The sequence below is a fragment of the Macrobrachium rosenbergii genome, chromosome 13 (genome assembly GCF_040412425.1).
Source record: "Macrobrachium rosenbergii isolate ZJJX-2024 chromosome 13, ASM4041242v1, whole genome shotgun sequence".
In the NCBI taxonomy this organism is placed as follows: Eukaryota; Metazoa; Arthropoda; class Malacostraca; order Decapoda; family Palaemonidae; genus Macrobrachium; species Macrobrachium rosenbergii.
This window is the reverse complement of record NC_089753.1, coordinates 20,823,918-20,850,811: the sequence shown is the minus strand read 5'-3', so window position 1 is coordinate 20,850,811 and position 26,894 is coordinate 20,823,918. Positions and strand designations below refer to the sequence as shown.

The window sequence follows — 26,894 nt, the reverse complement described above, 5'->3', positions numbered from 1 at the left end:
ACGAGGGCATAGTCCCTAGGGATCAATGAGTTTGTATGAAAAATACGCTTTTGTTTTTATAAAACAACTACTTTTCATTACAACCCATTAAGTATAAGTACCTGAATCTTTATTAGTGAGAGAGGATAAAGGAGCACTCCCTCAGACAGCAATTCAATGATCCAGGTAGTGGTCTTGTTCTAAAAAGCCCCTTGAAAGAGGGTTGGTCTAAAGTCAGACATTCCAATAAGGGCTTCCAGAGGGCCAGGGAGTAAAGCAATGGTTTGTACTACATACAGGGATAGGATCCATAAGCTTAAGTATTCATCTCAACATTGGGGTTGACCTCCTCTCTGAGCTCTTGAAGATGTCAGAGGGGAGGAAAGTTAAGCAGACGGAGAGAGAGGCCTGTTCCCTATTATCTTCCTGAACAATGTCAATGGGCACAAACAAAAAAGTCTAGGCATCTGTGAACTACATCTTAGAGGTTTAACTGCAAAAAAGGAGATTGGTTTCCACATACACATCCTGAAGAATGCTGCTAACTCGGAATCATACTTGAAGGCCATAGAGTTAAAGACTGCTTGAACCTTGGCTTTGATTTTGAGCTTTTGCCAAATCCTCCTTGGCTATTCAGAATTTGGCCTGGAAATGGCTTGCCTGAGCCAGAAGGACACTATTTTCTTGGAGAATGGGGCACTGCTCATTCCCATTTTCATAAACAGCCTGGAGAATGGGGTTGTAACCTTGTAAGTTTACCAAAGGTCAAGTCTCATATATTGCATGCTTTAGCTAGCAGCCACTGACACACGCAGTAAAGCACTTCAAAACACCAACCCCTTAACCAAGCCCTCACTGTACTCCATTAAAATATCCTGTTCTATCCCAGAAAAGGAACCAGATGCAGATATACAAAGCTACCAAGATCTTAAAATTACTTAGAAAAAAATTCAACACAAATATTACAAGTACATAATTTACCTATTAATGAGAAAGGTCAGAAAGCAGAGCAAAATTTACTCTATGATCCAATAGATAAAATTAAGACGAAAATTATTTCCTACATAAAGCTTCCCAGGGAAGTAAGCAAGACAGTAATTGTATACTAGATACATAAAAGTTGATTAATTGAAAGGGCAAGAATCACTCATAACATGAGATGAAGAAAAACTATGTTCGCAAAGCAAGCCCTTCCTAAAGAAGAACAAAGATTTGGTACTTACTTAATTGAAATTGTTTTAGATTTGGAGCACTGGTAGGAGCCATGGTGGATGGAGCAGCAGCTGCTTTTTTTTTTTTTTTTTCATATGGTGCAACTGGAACTTGTTCTGCATGGACTAAGGCATCCTATGTTTAATGGGTTGTAATGAACAATTAGGTTTATGCAAGCTGCAAGTGATATGAAAGCTAAATAAATATTAAACCAGATATCCTCAATTTTGGCTGTATTTGAGTTAGGTAATATGACTTTCATCTCTTACATAACCTTTGATTTAGAGATACTTGAAACCATAAAAGTATTGTTTACTATTTGTGTGTAGCGCACATGAGTATGTTTAATGAAGACTGGACTGAGAGACATACTGTATTACCCTCTAGGAGGTCTGTTGCTTTAACAATCTGAGCAAACCATTCATGTACAGTATATGTTGTGGGGTAAATCACACTTTGATGCCATGGGTCCCATTGCCTAGCGATGACTTAATACTCAATGGCAAACAAATTAAGGCAGAACAATTAAAACTTAGGTAAATATACAGGTTTGATGACATTTAAGAAAAAATACTTTGTAAATATCAACTAACTTAAAATGTTATAGACTACTTACAGTGTTATAGATACCATGGAATAAGGTGAAGCTAAGCTTTACAAGGTTCTCCACAGAGTGTGTTGGGACAAAACAGAACAGCTCAGGAGGAAAAACACTTCTCTTCAAGTAGTCTAGAAGAGGAAGACAGAAACACAGTTGTAGACAACATGCCATGAATGATATGCAAAATGAATTGGTGTCAAGATACTGGGAAAAGATGCAATTGTTATTTCACTTGTAATAAACATGTCTGAAGGTGGTAATGTTATTTTACCCTAAGTTCAAACTCTTCCTTATAAGGTTGGGAACAAAGGAATATAAAATAACAAACATCATGAAAATTTCAGCTGGTACAATTGCATCACGTATGCAGAACGAGTAGTAGTTCCATAAAAAACTTATAGAAGGTCTGAAGATTATAGGTGTAAAAATGTAAACATCTAGTCAGTGAAACAAATATAATGAATCTATGAGACAATATGAACTTTCTCAGGCAATATACAATAAAAAGTATACAAGTTCTAAATGTCTACATTATTATTATGTGTGTGAAATGATAATGCATGTCCAGATTTTGTAAAAACCTTTGACACAGTAAACCAGAAGACAACCTTCACCAAGTATGAGATCAGCTTGAATGGAGACTTGATTTGTCAATCATAAGGATTAGTGAGTGAACGGGTGTACCTGACCAATCACAAAACGCAGAGAATGTGAAAAAGTAACCCAGGTGATGCACTTGCTGCTTCTGGACTGTTTTATATGCATTAAATATCTATAATTTCCCACAGTTTTCTCTGAATATTTTCCTGACTATTTTTATATGCATCCCAAACAAGCATAGTCTGCATGGACATTTAACAGGGATATTTTACTAATCTGGATACTGTAAGGTTCAGGCCTTGTTTTAGTACAAAACTGGTTTGTATCGCATGTTCCATGCAGCTTAAATATTCAGTACAGCTTTTAGTTCTGTTCCATAAAAGTTGAGGTAGGTCTTGACCTGGCTGGATTTGTAACCCAGACAGTGATTTAGAGAGATTATTCTTTTTTTATATTTCTGCAAACATGTCAGTCCCTCTTAAAAAATCAAACTGCTAATCACTGGAACTAAACATTTAAGAGGATGAGGATACTGTATCTGCAAAATGTGAATAAAATTTAGTAATGTATACTTTACCTAAGCTGGACTACCTAAAAATCCTAGCCTACCCTTGCAATTTATTCAGCCTTATATAAGTCAAGTAAAAACGTTTTGCATGAAATACAGCAATAAGTATCTGTGCTGGAATCCAGCCAGCAAAATGTCTCACTCAAGACCTTCAGTTCATGCTATCATAATAAAGATGTACTGTGTCACCTAAGTGATCTGCAGATGCTGTGTGTGCGTATTGTACTATGTTTTAACAGTATTATAAAACTCTGTCATTTATCCTACCTGCTATAGTACAATAATATAGGTGTATTGCATGCTCCAACACCAAAAAAAATTTAACCCACTTGATAACTGCTATCCCCCACCAGACACTCCAGCTTAGTCAGGCTATGTAGTGTTCTTCAGGTTAGCTGTCAGTGTTAATTTGAAATTTTGTAAAATTTCTTTTTAGTGCTTTATCATTCATGCAGGGAAATGTAAAGTAATTTACAGTGAACCCCGATATTCTGAGGATGGTCCCCCCGCACAAATAGCTAAAATCCGTGAATACTTAAAACCCCTCTAAAAAACACTTAGAACTGCCCATTTTGATAGTTTAAACACAGAAAAATCCTGTAAAAATGCATATACCTGAGTATTTTAATAGTTTTATCACAAAAAGTGCATTTATTCATGAAAATTATATGAAAATACAGTAATTACTGAATATTTCTCAGTGAAAAATACCACGAATGGGCGATTTTCCGCAAATAATGACTAGACATGTTCCACCAAGAAACCCGCGAATCATGAGAACGCGAATATGGGGGGTTTACTGTACATGGTAAGAAAGTGCGAGAGGTATTCCACATAATAATGTAAACATGTTATGGACAAATGAATTGAGAACATTTCCATGTATAATTTTCTGACTTACACTACACTACAGAATTAATAACAATTATTAAGAAATATTACCTTCATCAAAACTTTCAACAAAGTAACACCATACAACACGAGAGAAATTTAATAGGATTGTTTGCATACATTAACTTTGATGTTATGGACAAATGAAATGGGAGTATTTTCATCCATATACCAATTTAGACTACAGTGACATTGGAAATATATTAGGGGGCATTACCGTTATTAAAGTGAACATAAACATTATATTACTGAGCTTGCCTGCCAGGCTGACCAGAGTGTATCGGTAAATTATCCCCCCCCCATTGAATACAGTTTATCCTCCTGCCAAAACGTGAAAGGAATTAAATATTTATCCCTTGAGATTTAAAAAAAAAAGACAAAACCTTCCATTTTCCTGGGACAACATGGTTTTGTAGTTGTTTTGTAGATTAATAGTCATACAATTTACTGTATGACTATGGTTCTTCTGATCGTGAGTTGCCAAAAGCCCACCCATTAAATGTCCTATTTTAGATCATTAAGTACCTTATTGTTTCCTGTTTTAACACTTCATATTCATTGAGGCACCATTCATATTTCACTTCATATGTACATGTACTATGTAGTTTTCCCGTTAAAACACGAAGCTTACACGAAATCTGAAGCCTCTTTTATACTTTTTGTTGATTTTCCAAGAGCAAACTCTATTATGAATGGCCTCACTTAAATTTAATTTAGTTAACATGTTTTGAAAGTGCGTTTAATATCAAATACCTGTTGACTGATTAAAAGAGGAAAAAATGTCTTATGCTTCATTTAAACCTAATTGAAAAGTTTCATTAGTCTATTAAAAAGTAATAGACTAGAAGTACATCCTTTGGGGGCAAAAATAGAATTGCTGGTTTTTATAAAACTTTTAGGAAGAGGGGAAGATGGCACATCATGAAGATTTGGAGCTTACTCATGCTGCCATTACTCTAGGCCTTCTGAGTCCTTGACAGTTTCTTTCCTTCCCTTCACCATACCTCTAGGGGTAACCCATCCCATCAGTCTTACCCTAGGTCTCCGTATCACCAACACTTGACAGTGATCTTTGATGTACTATATGCAAGTTATTCATATAACCACCCCCTCTATTGCAGCCTTATTTCTAAACCAATGTCGTCTGCAGAAAGGTTTCTTTGACTCAACAGGATGCCTTATGCTACAAATGATCACAAAGAAGGCCAAGAATATGATATAAAGGTATAAGGTTTTAGTTTTCTGGAAAGAAAACTATTGTGTCAGCTTTGTCTGTCCGTCCACATTTTTTTGTGTGTGCCGGCTAGAGGGCTGCAAATTGTTATGTTGATCATCTAGCCTCATTAGTTTTTATTTTATTTAAGGTTAACGTTAGCCATAATCATGCTTCTGGCAACAATATTGGCCAGGCCACCACTGGGCTGTGGTTAAAGTTTCATGGGCTGCAGCTCACACACCATTATACTGAGATCACCGACAGATAGATCTATTTTTGGTGGTCTTGATTATATGCAGTAGCGGCTGTACAGAAAACTCGATTGCACTGAAGAAACTTTGACGCATTTTTTACTTGTTTAATCTTGTTTATTCTTGTTCATACTCTAAGTTGACTATGGAAAAATATGAGAGAGATGTGAACTTGTGAGGAATAAAACCTCCTAAGGTTAGTGATCCATAACTGCATTATGTGCCCTTACAAAGACTAATTTGCCAATTGTCTTTTAGCGTTGAGGTGTCAGTCATACATTACAGTCATTTATTGACCATTACTTTTTGAATTTATATGACAACATTTCAGCTGTACTTGCCTATAAAGTTGCTAATCATGTCTAGTTGAGTATCCCTAGTTTTAAGTGGATAACAATGTGTGCTTTGTAAAATGTGTTTACTTCAACTTATACTCTGTTTTATCCTCAAAGAGTGATACTACAAAAATAAAAATGCTTCAGGTAAAATCTTTTACATACTTAGTTGAACTGAAAATTTCTTTGAATCATTGTTAAAATCAGAGAAGTGATATAAACTCAGCAACTGAAACGTGTTATGCGTCATTCATGGAAAATTTTCCCTCACAGGTTGACTTTCCGGAGCCAGTGGGGAGAACCACCATGAAGCTGCAAACGCACAGACTTTCTCCTTTGACTACTCTGAAGGTATTCAAGTGCACATACTGTCCTTTCACCACTTCAGTAAAGACCAACTTGGCCCATCATGTGTTAGTGCATACAGGTGAAAAGCCTTTCAAGTGCTTCATGTGTCCGGCTTCCTTTTCACAAAAAGGCAACCTGAAGACACACGTGAGGACACATACTGGAGAAAAGCCATTTTCTTGTTCTAAGTGTCCCTATCGATCAGCTCGTAAGAGTTCACTTCAGCTACACATGAGGAGACATTTGAGAATGTCTGGCCTAGAAGGAACAAGTCACTGCCAAGCTGATAATATTTTTAGCTAGTCCGTGAAATATAGCAATTAGCTGTACAGGCAGTCCCGGTTCTGACACTTCTGACGTTCGAGAGGCGCTTTTCAAATATATTCATCAGAAATTATTTCCTGGCCTTACCCGACGCATGTTCCGGGTTATTTGTGCGTAAATACGCCGATCCACGCAAGAAATATATGGCCCCAAGCGGCAGAATAATCGCCAATTTGAAGGTTTTTTTTTATGTAAAACTCAAATAATGCAGTTTGTCGTTTTCAATGCAAAGCATTAAAGTAAGGTTTTCTTATGATTTTGACGATTTTCGACGATTTTCCGGCTTACGACGATTTTCCGGGTTGGAGCGCAAACGGAACCCCGTCGAAAATAAACGAGGGACCGCCTGTACAGTACTTGTGAAGGACACATTATAAGAATAAAGATTTCTTTTAAGTTCTCAACATTACTTTGGCAGTTTTATTCTTAAAGATAAGCATGGCCTTAGTTTGTACTGTAATGGGAAGGACACTTTCTAGGTATCCTTCTGTCATAGCACTAATACAGTTTTTGTTTGTGCTTATCAGAATTGTCTTGTTAGTCCTTGTACCCCTTCCAGAATTGTCTTGTTAGTCCTTGTACCTCTTTAAATTTAAAAGATGGTATGCCATACAGTAATGAGCTGCTCCATTATCTACAAAGTTTAAGTAGCAGTTTTCTAATATGCCTAACTGTATAGCCTATTTTTTTCAAGACTGATAATACAGTTGTAAAATTCTGAAGAAAGCTTTTGTTTTGTAAAGTTTTCTACACTGTCAACTTCTGTAGGTATACACTGATGATACATCATCAGATATTTACCAGTGACAGACAATAATTCTGACTGAAAGAACAGCATACTACCCAACAGCAACTAATATGCACATGTCTGCATGACAATAAGAGACATTAAACAAGATATAGGGCATTAATTTTATTTTGTAACTGACTGTACAGAAATAAACCGAGACCACAGTACTGTCTGTATTTGAGAGAACAGTGACAATGGATGCAAAAGATACGGCATTCAGCTATAAAAACCTATGCAAATTCAGACCAACCATACAGACCTTGCAGTGGTTACCTGTTAGGAGGTAGAATTTTTACCACAATATTCACCTTGTATGAACCACAAACTTGACCCTCTCATAACCCTCAATCACACCATCAGTTGACATCCAATTTCGGCTTGTTACTCACACCACACACTTACTAAACTGCACCAATGAAGGCCATTTAATCCAAGAAGAGCAGGGAAGTTCCTTGGTGCACATTGCAGAGCTTTGGCTCTCAGCAGTTGGTGTCTATTATCTATTGAAATCTGATATATTGGCCACTGATGCATGATACTAAGTATACATAACATGGGACAGATATCTCAAGTTAACCCTTAAACGCCGAGCCTCTATTTACAAAAGTGTCTGCCGTATGCCGACGGGGTTTGAGAGTTAGCGCCAAAGCGGAAAGAAAGTTTTTCAAAAATCACAGCACACTTAGTTTAAGATTAACGAGTTCATTTTTGGCTCCTTTTTTCTCATTGCCTGAAGTTTAGTATGCAAACCATCAGAAATGAAAAATAAAAAATACCATTATCATATATAAATATTGGAATACTATTAGCGCCAAAAAAATTTCATATATAATTGTATACAAATCAATTTGAGCAAAGCGGTTAAAGCTAATGAGTTATTTTTTTCATTGTATTGTACTAAATTGCGATGATTTTGGTATATAACAAATTGTAAAACGATCAAAGCACCACAGAAAAATATTATCACAAATGATACATGAATTAGTAATCGGACGTAAAAAAGTTTTTTTCAAAAATTCACCATAAATCAAATATTGTACTAGACACTTCCGTTTGTTGCAAAATGAAGGTAAATGATTGAATATTACTAGAATGTAAGAGTTTTAGCACAATTGCATTTTCGACCATTTTGGTCGAGTCAAGTTGACTGAAGGTTTGAAATTTCGGCACTTATCGTGATTTATATGAAAATATGTCAAACTGATAAAAGCTACAACCAAAGGAGTTTATTTTGTGTTGTATTCTACATGAACATTGCACACATTTTCATATATAAAATTTTATGTAATGACTAATATAAAATGGTGCAAAAATTATGACTTTCAGTGGCTAAAAGAAATTCTGAGATTTCAGCAGAGTTAGTGCATGCAAACGTATGAAAGTTTTTTTTTTTTTTTTTTTCAAAAATTCACCATAAATCGAAATATTGTGCTAGAGACTTCTCGTTTGTTGCAAAATGGAAGGTAAATGATTGAATATTACTAGAATGTAGAGTTTTAGCTTACAATTGCATTTTTCTACCATTTTGGTCTAGTCAAAGTTGGACCCGAAGGTTGAAATTTTAGCACTTATCATGATTTATCTGAAAATATGTCCAAAATTGATGAAAGCTACAACCATGAGTTATTTTTGTTGTATTCTCCATGAAATTGCGCACATTTTATATATAAAACATCATGTAATTAATACAAAACTGTGCAAAAATTACAACAAAGTGACGAAAGAATTTCTGAGATTTTCAGCAGTTATCATGGACATAAGGGAAATAGTTTTTCAAAATTCACATAAATCAAATATTGTGCTAGAGACTTCTCGTTTGTTGCAAAATGAAGGTAAATGATTGAATATTACTAGAATGTAAGCAGTTTTAACTTACAATTGCATTTTTCAACCATTTCAGCCGAAATCAAAGATTGACCCGAAGGTTGAAATTTTGCATATCGTGATTTACGCGAAAATATGTAAGAATTGTTAAGCTACAACCATGAGGGATTCAAGAATTCTACATGGTACACATTTCATATATAAAACTTTATGTAAAGGCTAATAGAAAGATGCAAAAATTACGCTTCAGCGACTAAAAGAATTTCTGAGATTTTCAGCAGTTAGCTGATGCTTTCTTTGGGATAAGAAAGAAATTCGGCGCATGTGCAGCTAGGTCACGCTTGTAAACAAACAACAAAGTGATCCGCGAACCAAGCATCCCCTCAAGGCACGTGATTTAAAATTTTTATAGCAATGAGGCCTAAGTATTTTTCCGCAAATATTTTAAAAAACTTTTTGTATTCGGCGTATTTTTACGTCCACTTGGCACCGACAGACACTTTGTTGTTTCGACGTAAAAATACGCCTCAGTCGGCATTAGTAGGGTTAAAAGTGCTGGAAATTTAGTCCTTGAATCTGACAGAATTTACCCTATCATGTAGGTTAGAGGACTAAGAAGCTGAAAATAGGCATATAGTATAAATGATGTATAATATTGTAAGGGTCTTTATAGTTAAATAATTTCGGTAAAGGTCTTTATGGTGAGAATATACATGTATTAAATTATGGCACTGCACTTGTGTTTTTTTTTTTTACCTTACAGTAATTTTAATTACTGCACCCCTCTCAGTACTGATTACTGTATACACTACTAATGTTTAACTTTAATAAATTGTAGCCATGTCATTTTGTTGATGTACTGAATGTGCATGTCTGATACTTATTAAATTTATACAAGCAATATGCCAGTTTATTTTATCCCTTTCATCTTCTCATGATATTTAAAAAATGGTAATTATATTACTGTACTCTTAAGTGAAATTGGAAAGGTTGACTCATTTTGGAACAGTTCAGTCCTTGTGAAGGCCTTGTCCATAATTTTGAAATGTATTTTTAATTCTGTCTTTTAAGAATTATATTCACTCACTTCTTAAGTCCAACCCTGCTTTTAGACTTTAACATTTATGCAGAAAAGGGTCTATAACTGTCTGTCTGATGAATAGTATTAAGTTTTGGATCCCTAAAAAAATTATATATTACACTGACATTCTGATTTTTATTTTGACATTGTTTAGATAATTTACTAAATTGCTTGAAATATTGGTAGAACTTCCCATCATGCATATTTAACACAATTTAATCTCAAGACAATTCTTACAAAATAAGGGAGATTGTCATTTTTGTTTCTTTCAGTGTTTTGTGTTGACACTAACTGCATCTACTTCAAAGAAAAAACATCATGCATTCACATATTGTAACAATGCTGTCATCTCCATTATGGTGTTGCAAAAAAGATGCCATTCATAAACTGGTTGCATTTAGTGCAGTGGCTGAGACAGCAATTTAACCATGAATAGCCTTCAGTGGTTATAACATTTGTTAGTGTGTGACATATCATAGGAAGATGTGCTTTGAAATGAGATGTGACATAATTACAAAGTATATCTCCACTTTCAATAGCACTAACAGATTTCTGGTCTTTCGCTGTTCAGGATTCATGTCCCTTTTAGTAGTGACTGTCCCTCTGGACTATGTAAAGTTTTTGTCACTGTTCTGTATTTCTTGTAGCTTATGGAAGCAACCAAAGGCAATCCTGCAGTTACATTACAAACTCCTTTCCACATAAAATGATGATAATTTCAGAAAATATCACCTACGATATCCTCAATGGGTAACAGATCCCTAGTTCAAATTAACTCGGCTTGTAGTCTTCACTGATACAATACTTGCTTTCTCCATCTCTGTCTTCAGTGACTTTGCACCAAGTAATATAGTACAGATATTGCCCTCTTATCCAATCGATTTTGGCACCAAGGATGTCAAATACTGGCAAAAATTGCAGTGTATATGACCAACCCTTAGCCTATGCTAGTCTTCTCCAAAACTAGCAAAAGACATCATCCACTCAATGAAAACATACTCCTAATTCAATTGAAACCACACTTTAGTAAGAATACAATACAACAAATATATTTTTTCCTTAAAATACACCCATCTAGTACTCTAGTAAGCAAAATATCTGAGTTGGGAAGGTCATGAAAATTGAACTATAGTACTTCTTGATCAACAAATATTATCAAGTAGTACAGCATTAGCCTTGTTCACTAAATGAATACAGTACAATACACACAATTTAGTCAGTCACTGGTCTGGAATATTCTTCCCAAAACCTTGGTACAACCTTGTGTAGGTACATGACCACCTCTGTGCTAACATTCGCCAACAGTCACCTGGTTACAAAAAATATGGATGATTGTGCTCAGTCATATTACAATATACAACCAGCTTACAGTACAATGGGTATTAAGCAAACCCAATATATTAAACATATCCAAATGTAAACAATAACATTATTAGGTATGGTAAGAAGTACAACTATACTGCATATATACCTAGGCTCAGCCCTTAGGGTTACCCTCTCTCAAGCTCTGGACTAGTACTGTACAGTAATGTTGTGTAGGTAGTTTATAACATTATGTGATTGAGCAAAAGGCATAGTAATCAATAAGGCAAGAATGAGGCCCACTTGGGATTTACAGCATTTATCTCACTTCACTACATACCCAAAAAATTGAAGACTCATATTCCCACAAGACAATGAAGCTTGGGCTTTGGTGCTTTATATATTGTTGTAGTTATATGCTTGTAGAGCTTGCTATAGTCATTACACCGAAGATGGGATGGTAACCAGACCTCAGTACACTACCTACTGTATTTTGATATCTTGAGTTTTAGAAAAAAAATCCCCCCTATGACTTTTGTATTTATCTGTAAAGTGTTTGTGTATGATGTGATTGGTTTCTTAACTAGGAAATAGGATATGTCATTTCTTTGTCTTCATCTTTTAAAAATGTTTCTGATGAATTTTCTGTATAGATAACAGACATTTTCTTTGCCATTTTTGTTAAAACTGGGAAAAATGTACTTTCAAGTGAAACTTTCCCCTCACAGGTTGATCTGTGTGTGCCAGCGAAGAGAAGCACCATGAAGATGCACAGGTGCATGTATTGCCCTTTCACCACTCCATTCAAGACCAACTTGGAACATCATGTATTGGTGCACAGAGGAGAAAAGCCTTTCAAGTGCATCATGTGCACTGCTTCCTTTTCACAGAAAGGCAATTTGAAGACACACATGAGAACGCATACTGGAGAAAAGCCATTTTCTTGTCTCAGATGTCCATATCGATCTGCTCATAAAAATTCACTTAAACTACATATGATGAAACACTTGCAGAGTGCATAGCCAAATGACTAATGTGCACCAGACAGGAAAAAGCAAATTTTATACAAGGAATCTTTGCCAAGGTGATACAAACCATGTCACTGACTAAAAAGTACTTACCAGTTTTAACTTTTACAATTACAGTATTTTACTTACATTTATAGAACACTACTGCTTCCAAGAAAAAATTATGTTTATGCTGTGTGTGTGTTGTATGTTGTTTATATTCATTGCATTAGATTAATAGAGCATAGAACAAGAGTTTATTTATATGTAGTAATACATCAAGAATTCTGAAGAAGAGTAGGCTGACTAGCTCATCTCTTGAAAAAGGGTCACAGTTAGGACCTGAAAGTACTCGAGTTTAAAAGTAACATGTAAATATTTACAAGTAAACAAGTTATACACAGGAATCTTGTGGGTTTCTCTTTGTATTATTATATAATTATTTAGAAAATTACAACATGATAATTATACAAGACAACAGTCAAGTGTTTAAAATTTAGTATACACTATATTTTTGTGATTAGACATTTAATGCTTAAATCCCAGGGATGAAAATATAAAAGGCTGAGATAGGACATGAGTTGATTTTCATAAAAAAGTAAACTTAAAGATTATTGGTTGGTAGGACAAGAAGTGACTTTAACATAAAATACCGTCACTTGCATTGACGATTTTTTGCTGCAAGGGTGACCATTGCCATTATTTATTTTGTTACTACAATACAATTTATATACAAAGCTTTTGGTTTCATGTCCTGAAATATTAGTTGCACTGAAAGTGTAGGGTCAAATGTCAAACACCATATATTTTCCTTTGTCCAAAATTATTTAATTTCTATTTCTGCTCTTTCTCTCCCTGTCCTTCCACTGAACATAATGTTATCATGAAATAATTTTTTTTCTGCACTTACTTGTTGCATTCAACATATTTTGTTACAAACCACAATAGCTTTAGCAGAAATTGTACCAAAGACTAGAAACAAGCTGATGTACCCATGTCAAACTCAGTACAGTACATGTATGTAGTAAGTAAATGAAACGGATGAAATAAAAAGTCAATCTGAATTTTCATATATGAATAATGTACAGAAAATTGGAGTTGCAAAGCTCTGGTAAAACATAATCATTCTAGGTTCCCTTAATTGTCATTCTTAGTCCAGAGACAGTTCTTACAGCTCTCATGACATAACTTCAGTTTTTTCCATGTAAATGTGACAGCTGTCCCTCATGAGTTGTTGGTCTCTCCGAGTTTATACAATATGTTTTAAAAAATCCTAAATTCACTCTTTCAGATTCATTTTGCAGATACAGTATTGTACTCTTGAAGATTAATTGCTCCCAATACTAACAATGTAAAGTTCTGAAGTGTACTGTAGTACATGTGAATGGTGTTTTATCATCACTCCACATCTGGAAATTTAACATGACAAACTTCCTCTCTGATTAAACAGACCAATAATATATTGACTCATTCACAGAGGGCAAACCCTTGAAGAAAAAAGTTGTCATTACCATCTATTTCCAGGCAAAATTGCATGATTATAGTGCATTCTTATTTTGGATTGTCATTGAGGAGGATAAGTATGTAAGGCAGTCCTCGCTTATTGGCGGCATCGGTTAACGGCATTCCAGTTTTACGGTGTTTGGCTAATGACGTCATTAACCAGATTTTCGGCGACAGTAAGCGATTTTTGTGACAGTAAGCGTTTTTTGGCATCAGTAAGTGGTTTATCAGCATCGGTAAATGGTTTATTGGCGTCAGTAAGCAGTTTATCGGCACCGAGAAGCAGTTTATTGGCGCTTACGACGTAAATGTCATTTTTTACCATAACTATCATCGATTTTCAGTTAGTGGTGCTTGGCCAGGAATGGAACCCCAGCCATTAACCAGAGACTGCTTGTACTGTATGTCTACTCCTTACTGGTGAGGTATAGGCTGAATACAGGCAGTCCCGGTTATCGTGGCCCATTGACAGCGTGACGATGGCAAAAAATCGCCGATAACTAGAGATCAGCACCTCTCTTAGCTATTTATTGGCATCAATACCCGATTGTCGGCACTGATAAGCAGGAAATTGGCGATTTTCGTCACTAGACAAGCCCCGTAAAACCAGATCGCCGATAACTTAGCCCGCCGATAACTGGGGGGCTGCCTGGGTATAGGTGCAGTAGGCCCGCTATGCTTCCAAAATATATGTTGAGGCTTGTCTGTTTTCACTCTTTTATACCTCTGTGGAATACAGTGTTTGGTAAATCAGGTCAGCAGCTCAAATCCCAAAGAAGGTGGTTTGTTGCTATGTATTTCCAGACTAAATTGCCAGCTGATTATGCATACTGAATCATGTTATAGTGAGCTGGTGCTTCATTATGAGCATATACTGTACAGGTAATTTTCTTGTTGAATTATTCTCCACCTCTCCTACTTATAACACATACTCATTTTCATGCATTCAAGTTCTGAGTCAGTCATCTGAAAAAGCCTTTAATTTTCAAACATAATTTTTCATTTCTTTTCCTTATACATATTTAGTAGGAATTTTTAAATTTCATAAATATAGGCAATGTCTATGTGTATGTCAGCTTGTAGTACTTGAATGGGGTTGGGGTTTCAATTACATCAACTATCCAATAAGAGGGTAGATACTCTGATACTATACTCCAGTAATAAATTTTGCATAGCTTCAGTAAAAGTACTGAGAATTAAAAATGTTCATGCAATGTACAGCACACATTAGATTTTATTACAGAACTTATATTTCTTGTGACACCTGTAACATGGATTAAAAGACTACATTCCAGCGTCAACTTATCTATGGAAATCTAATAATACAATAATCTACAGTACTGCATTGGATGAATTTTTTTTTTTATTTTTATGTAACTCAACACTTATAAAAGAACTTTCTGAGAAATATAAGAAAAATATGAAAAATTCCACCTGTTATGATAGTCACTGGTAATGCATACACAAAAAGCCTGTGTCTATTTAGATATCATAAACCTAGGTCAGTCATAGTTTGGAAAGTCTGTAATATGTATGTGTAAAACAACAGAAATTTCTCTAACTTGAAAATTTTAAGGTTGGTCTTAGATTCTATGTTCATTTGTGTTAGTGGGAAAATCAGCATTTTTAATAAAGTATTACTGTACACAGTGCAATGAGTTGAAAACAATCGACAAGTTTCCATAGAAAATGAGAAAGTTAAACTTTGCTTATGAAAGATGTTTAATATTTAAAAGACCTTTTGTAGCATATTAAATTAAAAACTTTTTTAAGTGTACAGTCAGCACATTTATCAAACCCTTCTGGAGCATTATTCTGATGTAGTTAAACAAGAGTGTAATTGTAATATGTACTATAAACTAAATCTAAATGTCAAAATGTATGTTCATATTGTGAGTGAGCTACAGTATTAAAAGTACACAAGTATTAGTACCGTTTCTCTTAGCCTTTGGTCCCATATACCCGTATAATAACCATTATTGCTTTAAAATACCAAGAATATCAAAATAAAACATGGATACAGTATTCTCATACAATACATTATTAACAGGAAAAATAATTTTAAACTACATTATAATGAACAATTTATTATTATGAACATACCCTACTTTACACTATGTAGAGATCATTAGCCTGGACTGTTAGTGATGATCTAGCATTAACATGTTTATCCCTTTTCATTGTTTCATGCAATGTAAATTATAACAAAACAAAGAAATTAAAACTGAGAAAAGATAGGGTGAGAGAGAGAAGGTGTATATGCATGTGTGTACAGTGCAAGTATGCAGGGGAAAGTTGGCACAGTATCGAAATGTTTCTCTCTCTCTCTCTCTCTCTCTCTCTCTATCATGTATGAGAGAGATAGAGAAAGATTTACAACAGTGAAGTGGCAATCCTGTAACATCCACCGACAGTGTTTTGATCATGTTTTTGCTTGTGAAGAAATTATGTTTGTGCAATGTACTAAGTGCACATTTTCCTAGACAGGAGCAGTGATCAAGCAGCATCATTTTTATGATTTTTCATTGTTTTTGTATAGTGAAAATCATGAAATGAAAAATAAGATATGAAAGGGGAGAAAGATAGGGTATGTGTGTGTTGCTAGTTGTCCTTTTAAGAAAGTAAGTAGTCTTGAAGGTTAACTGTCAAAATTATCTGTCATATGTATCTGTCAAGCTTTGTCACAGTCCAGAAATAGTCATTACATTTTCCCTTGACTTGAATGTTTTTCACTTTCAACTTGTATTCTTACTTTGATGTAACACTAAAAAAAAAAAGTCTTTCTGGCTTAGGAGTTAGTAAAACAGACCAGTCTTCTATACTGGAAAAGGATCTCACACTGAGAAAAGCTTTTGATGAATTTGTGAGGTTTCAAACATAAATTTAAGGTTGACCAAGTTAAGTGCAATTTGAGTTGGATATGCCAGTCTACCTTCTCTGTCAAGAGTGTCTCCAATACTGTACTGTAAATACTTAAAAGTTTTCCCTTGACCTTATTGTGGGTGTTGGGAGGAGAAGAGTAACTGTTTTCGTAACCTCTGGCCTCCTAATCCGCGCCACCCTCCTTTTTATTTATCCCAGTACTGTACAGTATTTCCATTCTTTTTAGATGGCAACCCATCACAAACTGAGTGCTTCCTTGCAGGTATTGTATTTGGTCCTTAAAAGCTGTTTTCCTGTTGAATTGCTAGCCAAGCTCTCCATTTGAGGCTAATCTGTCCCCCCTCCAAGTCAGACCTGCCAAGCTGAACATCATATAATCCTGTGTCATAGAATGAGTTAACATGACAGATTTAGGCTCCCCTCTCACTTGCTGATGTAACATGTAAAAAAAATCTGATTCACTGTAACTTATATAAAAAATATCTAATTCAGTTGTCTTACTGCTTAAATACTATAGGTATCTGGCTAGGAAAGGTTATGGTTTGTTTGATATGAATTGTTTTAAAAAAGATAAGTTTGGATTTGTATCTACAAATAATTTTCCTTGGCCTAGGTAGGCCCCCCCCCCCAGCTGTGTTACAGATAACTTCTTTGGGAATAAAGATTCATACAAGCAGATGTTGCTGAGACATATAAAGATCTGATCACTATTTAAGACAGAATCCTCAGAGAGAGAGAGAGAGAGAGAGAGAGAGAGAGAGAGAGAGAGAGTGAGTGTGTGTGTGTGTGTGTGTGTGTGTGTGTGTGAGTGTGTGTGTGTGTGTGTGTGTGTGTGTGTGGAGAACATGGCTATATCTAAGTAAAGGTTTGTATGTGCAATATATAATGCAGTTCTTTAAAAATGTTCATATGATACATACATGCTAGTAGATTTAGTTTAGTTGTTACAATTTTGATGTTATGGTAATGAAATTCCAGTTGTACAGTATACTGTACTCTAAAAAGTCATATTTTTGCATCAATATTTTGTATATATATTTTACTATAGATTTGTCTTCTTTGTGGAGTAATAATGTAGAAATAAAAATAGTTTTGGTAAAATCTTCAGCATAGTGATGCAATTGTCTTTTAAATTATTTTTATTGGTATAAAAGAATGATAGGTAATAGACAAATAAAACCTGCTTACCTTTTTGAATCCGTACTTCATTCATAACAAACTTTCCCTCACAGGTTGATTTCTGTGCCCCAGTGAAGAGAACTACCATGAAGATGCACAAGTGCATATACTGTCCTTTCATCACTCCAATTAAAACCAATTTGGATCATCACGTGTTAGTGCACACAGGAGAAAAGCCTTTCAAGTGCTTGATTTGTCCAGCTTCCTTTTCACAAAAAGGCAACCTGAAGACACACATGAGAACACACACTGGAGAAAAGCCATTTTGCTGCCTCAAATGTCCATATCGATCAGCTCAGAAACAAGCAATTAAAATCCACATGATGAGAGTGCATGGTCAGACAAACAATGCAACCCAAGCAGGAACAAGCCACCATAGTTTTTTGAATGAGAGGCCTTGTGAAAGTGATAAAAATTATGTGCCGTAGTCATGAAATTGAAATTCATGATAATCATTGTATCACTACTTCAGATGTCACATACATATGATTATAGTGTTCGTTTTACATGCTGTTGCCATTCTTCAGAGCAGCAACCCTTACATTTTGTAGAATATTTATATTATAGGTTCTCAAGCATTAGATCAAATTAGCATACTGTAAGTCATTATTGAAGTTAAGTAAACAATTTTCATATGAAGAATAAGAAATTTTAAGGAGTACAGTAGTAATTACTAGAATATGAGGTTGAAAAAAAATTAGATAAATACATGAATGCCTCAAGTTCTCAAGAATTTGGTATTATTTTACAAGTTTTATAAAAACCATCATCTTATAGTTACTGTACTCTTGAAAATAAAATGTCCTCAGATTGTACTGTGTAAGAAAGTGACTCAGTTAATTTAATCCAATAAATTAAATGTATGATGCTGCTGTGTACTTACTGAATATCATTATTAACAAAATTTTACAATTTCCTTACTAAACCATTCCCTAATTTTACTATTCAGTATAGCCCATTTTTATAGAAAATTTTTGAAATTTTCTGCCAGTGTCTTATGAAAAAGCCATCAGTTGCCTAAATATTTTGTATAAAACAACAAGGATTTTGCGATCGTAAAATGATTAAAAACTTGGTCATTAAATTTGTTCTGCTGTTGCATCTGGGTGAAAAACTGGAAATATTAGTATCGCTGCCAATGAAAACCATGTCTTTATGACATTAAAAAATAACAAATTTTTAATTAAATTGTATTTTTCATAGCTAACAAACGTGAGGTCTTAACATAGGAAGATTTATCCTAATTTTAAGACCAAGGTTTGTTAGCTATGAAAAATACAAATTAATTAAAAATTTGTCATTCCAAAATTATGCATATGAGATACAAAGTATACAGTGATGTTATCTACCAAACACAATTCTAAGCTCTCCCCCATCCCACAAGTAAACTGAAAGTCTCTTACTGTAATATATGTGTACTATAGCATAAGTGTACCTAATATGCCATTTACTTGTAAAGACCTTTCATGAGCAACAAAATCGCAAAAAATACTTTTAACAGTACTATACAGTCACATGATGAAAACAGGTATAGTACAGTGCTGTATATAAATATGCTCTCTTATTGTATTCACTATCTTCCTTTCTTTTCATGTGAAAAATTACAGATGATGATGTTGATAAAATGTAGAAGTTACAACACCTAACTGCAGAGGTTATTCACTGAAGTTAATAACTTAAGTATGCAATGCAAAGTATATTACTCTAAGAATTTGTGACAATACCTCAGAATTGGCATTTGCTTTGATAATCTTGGAGCACTGAGGAATGAAGAATTTGCACTGAAAAATCTGGTACAATGTCAGGGACAGATGAAGATGAAGTTGATGGGAGTTTTATCAATGCAGGTACCAATTTACAAACATTATAACTGGAGTTGTTACCTTACTTTCTTTGTTTCATCATAGTGTGAATTTTACCTTGTTTCATTCAAGGCTTGTTTTGCTCTAGACCCTGAGCAATGCTAGAAACTTACCAGCCTCGTCTTCTATTGATGATCTTATAACTTTCAATTCTTTTCATGTTATAAAATATTTATGGCCTTCAATATATTCATCAACTTCTCCTTCAGTTATATTGAAGAATCTTGTCTAATGACTTCTCTTGCTGCTAAAACAATTTCCTTCTCCAATAATTCACATCTTCAATCTACAGAACCTTACAGTGTGCATTTACAATTTTTGTTTTAAATTCATCCATTGCAGCCTCATTTACAATGGTTAATGATTCCTAGCTTTGCATGATACAGTATCAAGATTAAGATCAGCATCAGCAACATTTCAAATGCAATCAAACAAAAAGGTGAAGGTGGCCTTGACACAATGAATTTTACCCTACAGCAATGTGGTGGTATTTTTGGGAGGTACAAATACAATTTCAACATTTTCATCTTCATACTCAGGATAGCCAGGTACATTGTCACTTATAAGTAGACTTGAAATTCCAACCTTAATGCAGGTAATTTTTTTTTTTCTTTGAAGATGAAGCAACAGTGAAACCATTCCTAAAGAAGAATGGCTGGAAGCCACTCTTTCTTACTGGGTTGCCAGAACACTGACACACTAAAACCTCAATAAGGTGATATTTTTTGTACCAACCTGCAACCTGTTAGCATTAAATACTAATGCAATAAGTAATGGATCAGAATCAGCTTACTCTACTCTCTCATCATATATCCCTTGTAAGTCAAAGGTCGCATCAATTCAAATCTGTTTTGTAAAAGTAATGGAGTAATATGCTTTGCAGTTTTGAAAATATCGGAAATTATTACAAAGAAAGTTCCAGGAAGTTTCAAAAACAAACTATAAACTTGCTGTGTATAGGGGCCACCAAGAACACAAATAATGAATGTAAAAAAATTTCAACTTGATACACAAAATCATCATTGTTACCCATGTCACTATTACCACTGTACTTGCAACACACTCCTATTTATCCATGGCTTGAAACTGCAATTATGACTAAACCAGCTCCTTAATCAAGGCATAGTAAGAATCACATATGTACGAGAAAACTATAAATGAAACCCCAAGAGAAATTGAATTTATTTCTCTAAATATATTTTAATCTATATTCTGTAATAATCTTACAGCAATTCTATGTTTACAATTCCTTTCAGATCATTAAATAAAAGCTAAACGTCTGAATTAAAATGTCATTACTGCTGACATTACTACATATGTAGTTTAGGTTACAATGCTTGCATTGGTACTGAATTTGCACAAACTTTTTCAACTATGCATTCCTTATACAAAACAGTTTAATAGCAAAAGTATTTACTTAGAATTTATCTTGTTTTAGGTATCACGGGTAATGTTGAGATACTCTACGTGCATGCCACAGTGGTACTGATTGATTGATTATGAAATTTAGGTCTTGAAGACCAAGAGCTGGAACCCATCAGGATTATGCAGTGCCACAATGAAAGTGAAATATATATATTAATATGATTGATAATGAATAGCTGAATGATGGCATACTAGTAAAACTCAAGTGTTAAAATATGAATGTAAAAAATGAAGAATACTAGATAAAACCAACAAAAAATAAATATATATTAAACTTTTATATTCAAAATATATACTTAGTGTTTAAAATAAATATGACTAAAATCTCTATTAAATATACCAAAATTATATCTTATTAAAATGATCAGATTCTCTCAGATAACCCATAAAGTTATCTACCTCAACGTCATCGTTTAAAATTTCTAAAAGTCTTCCCAGCTAGTGAGTACTTTGCCCTAAGGTGATGAAATTTAGGACAGTGCACGAGCATGTGCTCAACGGATAGCTGACCACCATAGTGAGCCAGGCATGGGTCCAAGTGCAAGTGCAAGTACTTGTACTTGTGATTTTAAAATTCAATGTCCTTGTACTTGGCCAAAAAGGCACTTGAAAAAAATCAAGTACTTTTAAGTACTTTTTAAGTACATTACATACTTAGTAGGCTGTATTGCATAACTAATCGTATAACAAAAAGTGCACTAGTAGTGACAATAACCTGACTATATAATATGTGGATTTTTTGTTATAATGAATTATGTATGTCCATAATAAAGATATACCAAGTTTAATTCAAATGACTTAAATTCTACTATTGTGTATCAACAGACTATCAGTCAATTTTCGTGCAATCAATTCAAGAATGAACCTGCGACAACCTGTTCACTTTCTGTCTGTATCTGCAGGCAACATGATCAGTTCTGTAGTACAGTAGTTTAGTCTTTCACTAGCCATCATTCATAGCCTGTGGTAACACTACTGAGTCTCCTGGGACAAGCCAGTCAACCATGGAAGATTTCGTTACAGTGTCAGACCCAAAGAAATATGGGGCACATGATGTTCAACAAAGGAACAGGATGATGCACTGGTGCTCTTTGTGGCGTGCGATCTTGTGCCATTTTCTGTTGTTGAAAGCTCTTACTTCAGTGGCTTACTTAATTCAGCTGACCCTCATTATCAAATGCCTACACGCAAGCACTTTGTCAACAAATTACTACAAGACAAATTCTCACAGGTGAAGGAAAATAAAAAAAAAGTCTAGGGAGTGCAAAACAGTATGCCTAACGCTTGATATCTGGTCTAGCCATCAGATGAGCTCATACTTGGGAATCACAGCTCATTGCATTAGAAACTGGTCATTTGGAAATGTAGTGCTAGCTTGCAATATCATGGAAGAGTATGAGCACATCAACAAGGATTTTGATATAGGCTCCAAAATTACAAACATCATAACTGACAATGCTACTAATATGATCACTTCATATTCTCTGCAAGGATTTCCTGATGCTATCTCAGAAGCAAATGATGACATTGATGAGGAAGAAGAGGATCTCGATCATTTGGATGGTAGTGGTACTGATTCTGCTGAACTACTGGAAGTTTTACCAGCTGAGCATAATTCCTGCTTTGCACATACATTGCAACTGGTCGTGAAAGATGGCTTCAAAGAAGCAGGAGAGTTAAATGTTACACTGAGCAAAGCATCAAAATTGGTTTCTTATGTGCATAAATCGACAATAACAACATTTGTTTTAAAAGGAGAATCAGGTTGTGCTACTTGGAATTTGCAATTAAAGATGATCGGATCTATTCTGAGAGTACCAGAAGAAAAGCTGAACAGTTTGGATGGTGCACCAAAGTTTGGCGCTTATGACTAAAATATTCTTAATGACTTGCTAGAAATTTTTTAGCCATTTGAGGAGGCCACCGACTGTGCCCAAAGACAGAATTCTATTTCCCCTAGCCTAGTCATTCCATGTGTGCAGGGGCTCAAGTTTCACTTGGAGAAAATGCAATCTAAGTATAACAATGGTTTGGTATTTGGATTGAAGAAGTCATTACAGAAATGCCTCCAGGTATAAGAAGAACGGAAAAGATATCAAATGGCAACTATTCTTGATCCAAGATTTAAATTAGATTGGTGTTCTGAAGAAGAGGAAAAGTTGAATCTCAAGTCTCTATCATAACTACAGCCCAGTTCATGTCCAAAGATACTACAGCTCGTGCAAGCATGGATCCTACCACAGACCATACATAAGATACACCAGGACCTAGTTCAATTGAACCAAAAAGGAAGAAACTATTCAGTTTTATGGGTAAACCAGTTCAACAATCACCAGATGTAACGCAGATTCAGAAGTCTATTAATATTGAATTTCAAAGATACCTGAGTCAGCCATGCATTTCAGAAGAGAGAGATGTGCTAGCATACTGGAAAGACCACAGAGAAACATTCCGATTCTTGCTAAGATGGCACAAAAGTATCTATCAGTCCCTGCTTCTTCTGCCCCAGTAGAAAGGATTTTCAGTATTGCAGGAAAAGTATTTCGCCCAGATAGATGTCGTCTTACTGACAAGAATTTTGAGTCTGTGATGTTTGTAAAATGCAATGATAAATCCTATAAGTAGATAACAGAGAACTGGTAATCGTATCAAAGAGAGAGAAGTATAATTTTGTTTAGAACTTTCCTGAAAAATATAATTTTGTTTAAATTATTGTGAGCAGTATCACATTTTTTTTCTTTTGCGGTGGAAATCTATTTTGTATTACAATATTAAGAATAGCATTACAAATTAAACTGAAAAACAAAATAAAAAGATTCTGTCATTACCTTAACCTGTGGGTAGACCAATTTTGATTACTTTTGTTCAGTAAACCTTATGAAAATTGCTTCACCTCTTTTCGTCACTATGGGCTAAGGTTCACTAACTTATACCATGAGAACTATTCAGGTATATCCTTTTGGAAGGCTTCTGTTTATAAAGACTGCTATAGTATAACACCAAATTTTCTCTCCATTAGATACTTGCATGTGAATTTTTATTAGATATTTGCTACTGATTTTAAATCAAACATCACTAATAATAATAGAAAAAATGCTGAAATGTACTTGTACTTGTACTTAAGTACATTGTCAAGTACTTGGACTGGGACTTAAAGTCTCAGGCAAATCTTCTGTACTTGTACTTGTACTTGTCGACAAGTACTCTCTCATGTACTTGGATCCATGCCTGCAGTGAGCACAAACTGCCATTAATCAACCAATGGGTACCAGTACGTAGCTAAAAGTTTTGAAAACTTCATGTGGCTAACAACCTTATCCTGAAAACTTGCTGACAACCAGAAGGCTCTGCAAGTTTACTCAAACAAATGTGGCACCTCTAACAATTGCAAAGACAATTTTATAAACATAAGTGTAATTGTGTACACTAATGCTAAAAAGTGTTCCTTAAAACTGAAGAAAATTGTATAATCTTTTGTGACTTCTTCCAACAGTGCCAATTCAAAATATAGACCCCAATTTTGGAATGGTTGACCCAACAGTGCAGTACTAAAGGTTACATTCTTGGCTTTCCTAAAAATCTCCAAACAGGAACTCCTTAAGTCAAACCTTGTTAAAAGAAAAAAAAGTCAATGGGGTGCAGATCCAATTCTATCAAAACAGATAGGGCGATATTTCAGAAAAAAACTGTGGGAAGCAACCTATTGAGCAGGACTTGGAAACCCAAGATTTGTATCTCTGATTCCTTGTTCTGATTTTGTTTCACAGAATGTGTAAGAAGATTGATCTTCTTCATCAAGGACTCACTTCAGAGTCTCGGACTGTTATTCTCTTGGTTTTCCACAAAATGACACAGAATCCTGATCTTTATACCAAACTTTTAACAAATATTTCTGAAATTGAAGTTACTTCATTTTCTTAATATTTTTATTGGTATGCCAGCGAAGGGTTTACTACTCTTTAAACTAAATAAAATACAAACATTTTAGTGATGGTAATGTATTAATCTTATCCCCTAAAAAATATAAACAGCTTTATAATTAGTACTACTGTATTAGCATAACACCTTAAAAAAAACTGTGTACTGTATTCCAAAAGAAAAGTTCTGACTGTGATCTTTTTAAGTGTTATACTGAGGAAGATCATTTTGGAAAAATCTTTTTAATTAGGCTAGCTATTTTATTTCAAAACACTGGGAAAGTAATGTAGCAAATAGGTTACTGTGAAACTGAAACCTACATATGGAACCATAAATGTTTCATGAAAAACTTTCCCCCATAGGTTGATTTCCAAGAGCCAGAGAGGAGAAGCACTATGAAGAGGCACAGGTGCACATATTGTCCTTACACCAGTCCACTAAAGACCAACTTGCAACAACATATGTTAGTGCACACGGGAGAAAAGCCTTTCAGTTGTGAAATATGTGCAGCTCCCTTTTCACGGAAAGGAAACCTCAAGACCCACATGAGAACGCACACTGGAGAAAAGCCATTTTGCTGTCTCAGATGTCCATATCGATCGTCGACAAAGCAACAACTTCAATTTCATATGATGAGAATACATAGTGAAGGATCTCCTGTGCACCAGACAAGAACAAGTGATTCCAGATCTTTTGATGAGTGTCACTTTCAGAGGGACAAAGATTTTGTGCAGTAGTCCTGATACAATGATGTGAAAAGGACATTTATTGTAACTGTGTAACTGCATTTTATTTACTCATTTAGTGGTTATTAATACTCTACTTTCATTGTGTATAACACTGCTGTGTTTACAAAGAGAACCTAATTTTCATCTGCTCATTCCAAACCCTTGAATCATGTATTGACCACCTTCCATGTAATGGAATCCCAGTCCCAAATGCTTGTACCATTCAGTATCAAAAAATCCTCACTGCACATCCCCAGACTTCCTATTACTCCTCAACAATTTGATCGATCTTTCATGTAGCTCTGAAGTGCCAACACCTTTGCAGAGTTGCTCTTCTAGGATATAGCTCTTAGTGATTTTGAACCTTAGGGTTATCATTTTTCATCTTCCATTGCTTTTTTCATTACTCATTTCTTTCACTGTGTGAATTTTGGTTTGTCTCAAGTTATTGTACTTTGAAATTTTGTGTTGTTTGGGAAGTGACAGAAAATTTATGATTTTTTATTTGTATTTGTTATTCTTTATGTAAGATTGTATGTTTAATTATGTTTTATTTGCCGTGTTTGTTCATTATGTCTCGATGTACTTGCCTTGACATGCTTTCTCTCAATGGATCTATAAAGATTGGTCTGTTGATCAGTAGGTATCCTTCACAGAGCAGAGATCCTATGGGCAACATGGTGCACTAACAGATCATCAGTAGACACCAGTTTTGGTTCATCTGCTTCTAGCCTTATCTTCATGACTATTTCTCCTGAGCCTCTTGTCACGGATTAGGTATTTTCTGATGATGCAGCAGTGTTTGCCTTACCTTCTCCCCAAGCAGTCTTTAAGGCATGTCAATGAAATGAAATATAAGAGGTCTGGGAATTGCTCCACTCCTGTGCCATTCCTGGTTACCCCTAGGGAACGATATCCTATCTAGCTCCGTTTCTCCTGCAGTTGCCTGCCGCTCTGTCTCATTTCCAAGGTCTACCTTGCTGAAGTTGGCAGATTTCTTTTTTCATTTTTTCTGATTGTTTAAAAAATTGTTCTCTCTGTGATGCAATGAGCTATCAACAGTCAGA

The 26,894-nt window shown here is 34.9% G+C and overlaps 1 protein-coding gene and 1 long non-coding RNA gene across 16 annotated transcripts in view; one reads left to right on the top strand and one right to left on the bottom strand.

Annotated features, from left to right (window-relative positions):
* Nucleotides 1-26,894, top strand: part of LOC136844976 (longitudinals lacking protein, isoforms H/M/V-like) — a 188,928-nt gene that overhangs the window by 85,604 nt on the left and 76,430 nt on the right. Inside the window, exons 6-7 of one of the 15 annotated variants that reach the window (XR_010855022.1) lie at nt 12,051-12,406; nt 17,948-18,761. The exons of 10 other annotated variants lie outside the window; for them this stretch is intronic. Coding sequence is in view for 4 of the 5 variants with exons in the window: in XM_067114456.1 (XP_066970557.1) it covers nt 5,927-6,304 (378 nt within the window). In the remaining variant the exon portion in view is untranslated. Of the gene's footprint in view, nt 1-5,926; nt 6,334-6,679; nt 9,841-12,050; nt 15,762-17,947; nt 18,762-25,461; nt 25,991-26,894 lie in introns of those variants that run through there. 4 more of the 15 variants (XM_067114456.1, XM_067114458.1, XM_067114457.1 and 1 more) reach the window with 4 other exon arrangements.
* The window catches only part of LOC136844978 (uncharacterized), a 122,677-nt gene continuing 96,985 nt past the window's right edge, over nt 1,203-26,894 (bottom strand). The window contains exons 3-4 of the long non-coding RNA XR_010855024.1: nt 1,808-1,920; nt 1,203-1,326 (exon numbers count right to left, since the gene is read on the bottom strand). This is a non-coding gene — a long non-coding RNA (uncharacterized lncRNA). The remainder of the gene's footprint in view (nt 1,327-1,807; nt 1,921-26,894) is intronic.